General features: G+C 53.7%; 1 protein-coding gene across 1 annotated transcript; it reads right to left on the bottom strand.

Moving 5' to 3' along the window:
* Positions 1–540: 540 nt before the first annotated feature.
* LOC147960098 (uncharacterized) lies at positions 541–1,196 on the bottom strand. Its single transcript, XM_087533140.1, has 2 exons — positions 876–1,196; positions 541–735 (listed from the first exon to the last, which is right to left on the bottom strand). Exons 1-2 carry the CDS (start codon positions 1,194–1,196, stop codon positions 541–543), a joined length of 516 nt encoding a protein of 171 aa, XP_087389266.1.
* Positions 1,197–10,287: the final 9,091 nt, after the last annotated feature.

Below are 10,287 nucleotides of genomic sequence, written 5' to 3'. Positions count from 1 at the left end.
GACCCGCGTGGAGCAATGCCTAACCTCATTTGGGAGAACCACTTCAGGTCTGTAGACGAGGAAGTATGGAGTCTCGCCCGTCGACTTGGTCGCGGTGGTGCGGATGGACCACGACACAAACTGGAGCTCGTCCAGCCAGCCCCTGCCGCAGGCCTCGAGCTTCTTCTTGAAGGTTCTTGCCTTGAGGCCCCTCAGGACCTCTGCATTAGCGCGCTCAGCCTGGCCATTGCTCCTGGGGTGTGCCACCGAGGCGTAGCATATTTGTGTTCCAAGGTTAGCACAAAATGTTTTGAAAAGGTTGTTGGTGAACTACGAGCCATTGTCGGTGATGATGTGATTAGGAACCACAAACTGGCTCATGAGGCCCTTGATGAACTTGACGGCTGAGCCGGCCGTGATGGTGCGGACGGTCTCCAGGTCCGCACACTTGGTGAACTTGTCGATGGCGATGTAGAGGTAGCGGTAGCCCCTGGGTGCTCGAGGGAATGGGCCCAGGATGTCCAGCCCCCAGACCACGAACGACCATGAGAGCGGGATGGTCTAGAGGGCCTGGGCAGGCTGGTGGATCTTCTTGGCATTGAACTGATAGGCCTCGTAGGATCTTACCAGCTCGGTAGAATGGGCCATGGGCCAGTAGAATCCGCTGCGGAACGCCTTGCCCACGAGGGTGTGCGATGAAGAGTGATGCCCGCAGTCTCCGCCATGTATGTCAGCCAACAGCTCGCATCCCTGCCCCTGGAGATGCATCGTAGAGAAACATTGTTTGGTCATTTTTGATAGAGCTCACCGTCGCTGATGCAGTACGCGGTGGCCTGGCGGGCCACACGTTCTGCGTCTTCCTCCTTCTACTGCAAGGTGCCTTGGAGTAGGTATGCCTTGAACTCGTTAGTCCAGCACCCCTCCCAAGGCTCAAGCACGAGGAGCAGGCGGGCTCCCGAGGTCAGGCCACAGGCTGGGGCGCCTGAGAGGGGTGCTAGGGGGAGCTCCTCCTGAGGCGATGCTGGTTCCGCAGCGGGGGGAGCTGCCGATGGCTTGAAGAGCCGCTCCTCAAAGATGCCAGGCTCCTGAGGCACACGTCGAGACGCCCTCTTGGCGATGTCGTCCGCCTCCTTGTTCGTGCCACACGACATGTGCTGCAACTCCAAACCCAAGAATCGTTTCTCAATTTTACGTACCTCCTCGAGGTATGCCTCCATGTGCTCGTCCTTTGGCTTGTACGCTTTGTTGGAGAAGTTGTCGAGGAGCTGGGAGTCGCCCCTGATGGTGAGGCGCCTCACCCCAAAGCCGCCGCAGCCTTGAGGCCGATGATCATGCCTTCGTATTCTGCGATGTTGTTGGAGACCTTCTCGCCCTGCTGGAAGCAGAGCTACATGGTGTAGTAGAGCTTGTCTTGGGTGGGCGAGATGAGCACGACTCCAGCCCCCGCGCCCTGGCGTGCGAATGCGCCATCAAAGTACATGACCCAACCATCTAGTGCTTCGCTCCCGGCGAGAGGGAACGGTCCTCACCCACTTCTTGGTCGGGAACGTCGGTCCATTCCACCACAAAGTTGGCAAGGGCCGCACCCTTGATGATTCTAGTAGTGCCGAACTCCAACTGGAACACATGCAGTTCGATGTTCCATTCGGTGACCCTCCCCACGATGTTAGGGCTCCAGAGCACTCTCTCTAGGGGGTAAGCTGAGACAACCTTGATTGGGGTGTCCTTGGAAGTAGTGGCGTAGCTTTCGGGAGGCGATGAGGAGCGCGAGCAAGAGCTTTTGCGGCATGGGATAGCATGCCCGCGCATCGCGTAGCACCATGCTGACGAAGTACACCGGGTGCTCGACGAGGATGGAGGCATCGGCGGGGTCCTACACTTCCTGGGATTGAGGGTCCTCAGGAGCCTTGCCACTTGACGAGGCAGCCGTGGCCTCAGGAACACCATCCTCAGGAGTCTTGCTGTCTGGAGGGTTTGCCAGAGCCTCGGGAGCGTTGTTGATCGGTGGGGTGGCCAGGCCTCGGGAGCGCCGTCCTGAGGCCGCGGCGCCCCGATGGGGCGCGAGGTGCTTCCCCGCAAGCCCTTGGTTGGGTGCTCCTCCCGAACCGCCACCGGTGTTGCGTTGGCGGAGTGAGGTGTAGCGACCAGGTAGAGCACCAATGGTTCAAGGGGGCACGGTGCTACCATCACCGGTGGGCTAATGAGGTAGTTCCTGAGGTCTTGGAAGGCTGCGTCGGCCTCCGGAGTCCACTCGAACTGGCCTTTCTTTTTCATCAGCTTGAATAAGGGGAGGGCGCGCTCCCCTATTTTGGAGATGAAACGCCCGAGCGAGGTTACGCAGCCCGCCAGCTTCTGCATTTCCTTAAGGGTTTGCGGTGGACTCATCCTTTCTATGGCCTTGACTTTCTCTAGGTTGACTTCGATCCCTCTGTGCGACACCAAGAAGCCCAGCAGCTTGCCAGACGAGACGTCGAACACACATTTCTCTGGGTTGAGCTGCAGGTTTACCGTGCACAAGCTGGCGAAAGTCTCCTCCAGATCCTCGATAAGCATCCTGGCCTCCCGAGATTTCACCACTATGTCGTTGACGTACGCCTCAGTGTTCCTCCCGAGCTGTTGTCCCAGGTCGATATGCATCAATCGCTGGAAGGTGGCCCTCGCATTGCACAACCCAAACGGCATGCAGGTGTAGCAGTACACCCCACACGGGGTCAGAAAGGCTGTCTTCTCAACATCTTGCACCGCCATCTTGATTTGGTGGTAACCCGAGGAGGCATCCAGGAAGCACAGTAAGTTGCACTCGGCACTGGAGTCGACGATCTGGTCGATGCACGGGAGAGGGAAAGGGTCTAGTGGACAGGCCTTGTTGAGGTTGGTGAAATCGACGCACATGCGCTCCTTCCCGCCCTTCTTGGGAACCATGACTGGGTTGGCGAGCTAGTTCAGGTGTCACACTTCTCAAATGACGCCGGCCTCGAGTAGCTTGTGGGTCTCCTGGGTGATGAACGACTGCTTCTCCGGGGCTTGCCGCCGTGCCTTCTGCTTTACTGGTCGCGTGTTGGGGCACACCATCAAGTGGTGCTCGATTGCTACTAATGGAACCCTGACCAGGTCCGACGCCTCCCATGCAAAAACATCCTTGTTCATGCGTAGGAAGATGACTAGCGCCTCCTCTCGTTCTGGTGGGAGGCCGGCCCTATGGTAAAGGTGGAGCCTGATGTCCTGTCTACATCGACCAACACCTGCTTCGTCTCGGCCTGGTCGTGAGAGAACAACTGCTTCTTCTTTGCTGGTGCAGCCCCCAGGGCCGCCGGGGCTCCCTCTTGTCTCGGCCGCGCGGTCGCCGCGGCTCTGAAAGCGTGCTTGGGGGCCGAGAGCGCATCTTTGGTGTTCCCCGCCATGGTGAGGACGCCGCTACTTCCTGACATCTTCATGAGATTGTAGCCAGGGTGGGTTGCCGCCATGAACTTGGCCAAGGCCGGGTACCCAAGAATGGCATTGTACGACAGGCCGATGCGGGCGATGTAGAAGTCGATGAGCTCGGTGCAGTAGTTGTCGCGGGTGCCGAAGGTAACGGGGAGGCGGATCTGCCCTAGGGGGCAGGTGAAGCCATCGACGACTCCAGAGAAAGGTTTGGTGGGGCGGAGCCGGTCGTGGGGCACGAGAAGCAGGCCTAATGCTTCCACAAAGAGGACATTGAGGTCGCTGCCGCCGTCGATGAGGGTCCTGTGACTGCTATGTTGCAGGTGGTGGGAGTACAGAGCATCGAGAGCGCGCCGGCACTGGCCGTGGTCGTAGGGTGGTCCTTGGAGTCGAAGGTGAGGTCGGCCTTAGGCGCCACCCAGCCTGGTGGCGCTCCCCGCTGTGCGTGGGCGGCGCCCACCTGGTGAAAGAACTGCTTGAGGTGGCGGTCCGAGGCCGGCGCCTGCGAGCCGCCGAGGAGGGCTGCGACGATGTGGGGTGCTGGCGTCGCGAAGCGCGCGATGAAGAGGCCGCGCAGCTCCTTCCAGGAGGCCACTGAAGACTCCGGCATGCCCATGTGCTAGGCGTGCGGCACGCCCGTAAGGGCCATGGGTAGCCAGTTTGCCATGGCCTTGTCGTCACCACCGGCTGCCATCACAGCCTCCGCATATGCCTGGAGAAACCCTATCGGGTCCGCCACGCCATCATATCGAGGCAGCAGCTCCGGTCTGAACTTGGGCGGCCACTGCACCCACCGCATGGCAGGGGTGAAAGCTCGAAGACCCATGATGCCTCCGAACGCACCCATCGGTCCGGTCGGTGGAGCGGCGCTTGCCATGAGAGTCGAACGGCGTGGGTGGAGTGCAGCGGACGGAGAGGCGAATCTTTGACTCACCCCTACCTGGCGCGCCAAATGTCGGATTCAGGGCTCCACAGACCCAAGATAGATTCAAACACTAGGGTGCGTGCGAAGAACTCAACCTCCCTGGTCTGCCTACTCGTCGATATCACGGCCTAGCTCGATTAACTAGAAGGAAATGGAACAAGGCAGTTTACCCAGGTTTGGACCACCTTGCGGTGTAAAACCCTACTCCTGCTTTGTGGTGGCTTGGCCTCGAGGTGGGCAGAGGATGAACTAGTATAGTGGAGGAACAACCTCAGGAGGTGTGTTCCTATGCTGGTGAGGGAGAGGATGGTCTGAATGGTCCGTCCAGCTGATCGATCGATCCTCTTCTATGGTGGTGGCTAGGCTATATTTATAGTGGCCTTGGTCCTCTTCCCCCAAAATGAAGGCAGGAAGGGATCCCACAACGGCCAAATTCAAAGGGAGACAACTAGTACATCTTATCCTGACGAAAGGTGGTCTTTGCCTGCAAAGCTTCTGGTCGTGACGCCGTGGTGGGCTCGGCGATGACCTCCATCCTGCCGTCCAGGCGGTCTTGGTCTTGTTGCATAGAAATGGAAACCTTTGGTTGATTCCTCAGGACTCCGTGCCTACACTTGCCTCTTTAGCACCAAAGAGGAAACTACTGTACTGTGCCCGCTTGGCCTTGGTTGTCATGGCTTGCATCATCCGAACCTCATGAGGTGAAGGCTTGCATATGGATCTCCGCTCCTCAGGAGCCAGCCTAAGGAGGTCACTCCTTCTCGAGGTCTTGGTGTCGTCCGCCTCGCGAGGCTTGGCCCCTCACGAGGGTCTTGTGTTGTTGGTGCTGAAGATGGGCCGTACCAGGCCGTTGATGGGGCCATGCCATGGGCCGCAGGCAGGAAGCCTGGGTACCCCTGTTCCCAGAACGCCGACAGCGCTGAGCCTATTGTGTGTTGCGTTATGATTGGCTGGAACGCAAGCCACGCGGATCATGCGTGTGCACTGTAGATGCACCGCGATCGAACGACAGTCCACACCCCTCTCATCACACCCGTGTAGTTGTAGCTGGATTGGATTTATCTACGCTAAATGCCTAGAAAATGCACATAATCCCCTAAATATGGTAAATGAGTCCGGAAAAGTGCCAAATTTGAACACGATGACTTGCAGGGTGTATGTTCGTCATAGAAAAGAATCAAGGACAAAGAACGAAGGAAATTTGGATTCCCCTTCAATCTTGGTGATTTCCCCCTCAAAACCATGGAACTTCCTCGGTGATGGTTCGATTTATGAAAGGCGTGCATGACGACATAAGCCAAACGTTCTCAAATTTTTACCAGGGCATGGTGAGGCTATACCATGGCACCATGCCAGGCGTCATGTTTTTCAATCATGTATTTCATTTTTCTATATTATAAAAAACCAATAAAATGAACGTTTGTGGTTGACTATTGTCACACATTTCCTTGAAATCTCTGCCCATTCCTTGTAAAAGGCATGAGAATTTACTAAATAGCACGTGCATGGTTTTCCAGACCGTTCTTGTGAACCTTTTCATGCGCGGATTGTTTGAATTTGAATTATGTGCATTAATGCCTAGAAAATGCACATAATCCCCTAAATATGGTAAAATGAGCCCTGGAAATGCCAAATTTGAACACAATGATTTGCAGGGTGTATATTCATAGTAGAAAAAAATCATGGACAAAGTAGGAAGGAAATTTGGATTCCCCTTCAATCTCGTTGATTTCCCCCTTGAAACCATGAAACTTCCTCGGTGATTGTTCGATTTATGAAGGGCATGGATGACGACATAAGACAAACCTTCTCAATTTTTTACCAGGGCACGGTGAGGCCATAGCAGGGCACCATGCCAGGCGTCATGTTTTTCAAGCATGTATTTCATTTTTCTATAGTTGAAAAACCAGTAAACGACGCATTTATGGTTGACTATTGCCACACATTTCCTTGAAATCTATGCCCATTCCTTGTAAAAGGCATGATAATTTACTAAATAGCATGAGCATGGTTTTCCAGATTGTTCTTGTGCACCTTTTAATGCACCAATTTTTTGAATTTGAATTATGTGCAATAACGCCTAGAGAAGGCACATAATCACCTAAATATGGTAAAATGAGCCCGGAAAAATGCCAAATTTGAACATGTTGCATTGAAGGCGGGGGGGTATGTCGATCATAGAAAAAACTGACTGACAAACTAGGAAGAAAATTTGGATTCCCCTTCAATCTCGGTGATTTACTATCACACATGATTCATCTCCGTCGCCTCTGCGAACTGTGTGTGTTCATTCACCCATGCAAAGGGAAAAAGATAGCCTCGCCCCTGCCCACTTCGTCCCCACCCACTCACTGCGGACTCCTCCACAAGTTTGCACCTCATCAACTTCTATCGCGACGGCTACCCTAAGCTCGATGGCTGTCGTCGGCGAGCGGAGGTTGCACTCCAAACTGCATGAGATTTCGCCCCTACCGCTTGTCGTCGCCTATCTACACTGACTTGCACCGACTTTCTAGACTCTAGTCGATAGGGTTTTTTTACAGGATTGGGCCGGGGATTTTTCTCATGGAGAAGGTAATCAATTTAGCGAAATATTCACTCATCTCTTATCGCAGTCCATCCGTCGCTGTTAATCAACTAGCGAAAATCATCGTGGATTCATTTTTCTTCTAGCTGATTCGAGGGTTTTCATTCAAGTGTCCACAGTGCAAGCACAAAACCGGGCAAGTGTGGTCGCGACCAGTAGGAAACGAAGTTCTATCTCACTATCACGGATGACTTCAGGCAGCGCTCGGTATGTTCAATCGCACCCTACCACGGTCAGCATGGCCTTAATTTGTGAACATATACCATCTATTGCTACATTTGGATAAAAGGTACGGTGCCACATGTGGCCTAGACGTCGAAGCCAATTTTCCCCTATATTAGGCAAATTAATGATGTATTGTTCATTCAGTTACTCTTATATTTGCATCAAATCTTTGTTACATTATCTATTTTTAATTATATATTTTTGTACTATGCTTTCAGCTATATATTGTTCTGTTCTGTCAGTTACTCCCATATTTGCATCTCGCTCTATTATTTCAATATATCTAATTTACGATCTTAATTTTCATTTCAAGCAGTACAACCCTTGCTTTGCAAGAACACGAGTAGAAGGAAATCTTGAGCTTTACTTTGTTGATGACTCCATGGATGTCATATTGACAACGCAGCATGGATTTTAGAATGACAGTCAGCATAAAACTTGATAAATATGGTCACTCCTATGTTGACGCGGACCTTTGGAGAAAAATTTCTAAGTTTTATGAACTGAAAGCCGGCAATAAAATCCTAGTGCATGCACCGCAGGCTGGTCTAATTAACATGGATGTTTACTTCCCCAACGTCATCACCTGATCAAAGTCTAATCGTGGTTAGTGTTGTTTCAACTTTCTCCATGCTGGCATATTACTTAGTAGAATTGGGGTATTTGTTCTGATTAACTGATCACTATTTAAGCAACCAATTGTGATTTCATTTTCTGACTCCATTCCTAGGCAGTAGCAAATTCTATTTACCAATTTATGCGCAATATATATTCTTCTGTCATGTTCTGAATAAATAATACCTTCCCACCTTTTAAGTAGGATATGTTGGATGCTGTCGGATTCAGGGCTCCGCAGACCCAAGATACATTCAAACTTTGGGGTGCGTGCGAATAACTCAACCTCCCCAGCTTGCCAAGTCATCAATCTCGCGGCCTAGTTCAATGAACTGAATAAGAACGAGACAAGGCAGTTTACCCAGGTTCGGGCCACCTTGCGTGTAATACCCTACTCCTGCTTTGTGGTGGATTAGCCTTGAGGTGGGCTGAGGATGAACTAGTACAATGGAAGAACGACCTCAGGAGGTGTGTTCTTGGTCTGGTGTGAGCTGGTGAGGGTGCGGATGGTCTGAAATGATCCCCTTCCCGTCTAAGGTGGTGGCTAGGCTATATTTATAGTGGCCTCAGTCCTCTTCCCCGAAAATGAAGGTGAGAAGTGATCCCACAACGACCAAATTCGAAGGGGGACAACTAGTACATCTTATCCTGACGAAAGGTGGTCTTCGCCTGCAAAGCTTCTGGTGGTGACGCCGCGTTGGGCTTGGCGATGACCTCCGTCCTGCCGTCCTGGCGGTCTTGGTCTCGTTGCATGGAAATGGAAACCTTTGGCTGATTCCTCGGGACTCTGCACCTGCGCTTGCCTCTTTAACACCAAAGAGGAAACCTCCTATACCGCACCTGCTGGCGCCCGCCTGGCCTTGGTCGTCATGGCTCGCGTCATCCGAACCTCACGAGGTGTGGGATCGCATGGAAATCTCCGCTCCTCAGGAGCCAGCCTAAAGAGGCCACTCCTTCTGGAGGTCTTGGCATTGTCAGCCTTGCGAGGCTTGGCCCCTCGCAAGGGTGTCGTGTTGTTGGTGCTAAAGATGGGCCATACCAGGCCACCGACGGAGCCACGCTATGGGCCACAGGCAGGCAAGTCTGGGTACCCCGGTTCCCAGAACGCTGACAGTAGCCCCCGGGCCCAAGGCACGCTCGGACTTGCCTTCAAGGTGAAGCCAAAGTGCAAGGGCAAAGCGTCGCGGGCCCCAACCGCCTGGGGACCCAGTCGACGCGTGGCGCTTGATGGGACGTGGGCGTCTCTGCTTCCCCATGCTGCCTCGGCAACCGTCCTGGGCTGACAAAAAGGCTGGCGCCTGCCGCCGAGCCTTCATTGCCTTCCCTTCGTCTTGCTTCAGATCCCCTTCTCCCCCTGCTCAGAGCGCCTCCAGATCTACCAACCTCTTCCCCGAACTTGCCGCCGATGGCGACCGAGAATGCGAAGTCTGCCACCCCCTCCGTGCGTTCGGCTTCCTTGCTCGAGCCGGCTCTCAGTGCGTCCACCACCACTGAGGAGAAGCACCTCGCCGCCGTTCCCCCGCTAGCGGCGAGCAACGACAATGAGGGGTGGGAGATAGAGCTCTGGGTTGGCACTGCCAAGCCGGAATCCTTGGAGGAAACCTTCTATCCCTTCTTCCTGCACAACGTCTTGATACGTCTCCAACGTATCTATCATTTTTTATTGTTCCATGCTATTATATTATCTATTTTGGATGTTTAATGGGCTTTATTATACCTTTTTATATTATTTTTGGGACTAACCTATTAACCGAAAGCCCAGTGCAAATTGCTGTTTTTTTCCCTATTTCAGTGTTTCGCAGAAAAGGAATATCAAACGGAATCCAAACAGAATGAAACCTTTGCGAGAATCGTTTTTGGAACAAACGCAATCCAGGAGACTTGGAGTGGACGTCAAGGAAGCAGCGAGGAATCCACAAGGAAGGAGGGCGCACCCCAGGGGGGTGGGCGCGCCCCCACCCTCGTGGGCCCCTCGCAGCTCCACCGACCTACTTCTTTCACCTATATATACTCTTATACCCTAAAACCTTCGGGGAGAGCCACGAAACACCTTTTCCACCACCGCAACCTTTTGTACCCATGAGATCCCATCTTAGGGCCTTTTCCGACGATCTGCCGGAGGGGGATTCATTCACGGAGGGCTTCTACATTGTCAGTGTTCTGGGAACGGGGGTCCCCAGACTTGCCTGCCTGCGGCCTGCGGCGTGGCTCGAGGAGGGGCCCAGCACGGTCCATCTTCATCAACACAGACCCAAGACCCTCGCAAGGGGTCAAGCCTCGCGGGGCGGATGACACAGAGCTTCCTCAGGCACGGCCTCATCAGGCTGGCTCGCAAGGAGGCAGAGAGATCAAGGCGGGGTACCTCACAAGGTGCCCGTGACGCAAGCCATGACGACCAAGGGTGCCAGGCGGGCGCCAGCCCACGCAGTGTCCTCCTTTCCTCTTTGGTGTGAAGGGAGCAAGCGCAGGCGAGAGCATCGAGCAAAGGCACCCGTTTCGGTGCAACAAGACCAAGACCAGCCCAACGACAGGG

The sequence above is a fragment of the Triticum urartu genome, chromosome 7A (assembly GCF_056163025.1).
Source record: "Triticum urartu cultivar PI428250 chromosome 7A, HENAU_Tu73, whole genome shotgun sequence".
NCBI lineage: Eukaryota > Viridiplantae > Streptophyta > Magnoliopsida > Poales > Poaceae > Triticum > Triticum urartu.
The sequence above is the reverse complement of the archived record's forward strand: the minus strand, read 5'-3'. Positions and strand labels throughout refer to the sequence as shown.

Excerpts from the sequence above, each read along its gene's own strand:
- LOC147960098 (XM_087533140.1), bottom strand. The coding sequence starts at position 1,196 with ATGGAGGCATACCTCGAGGAGGTACGTAAAATTGAGAAACGATTCTTG. Across the intron at positions 736-875 it reads GCTGGACTAACGAGTTCAAG|GGGCAGGGATGCGAGCTGTT; the intron begins GCATACCTACTC and ends ATGCATCTCCAG.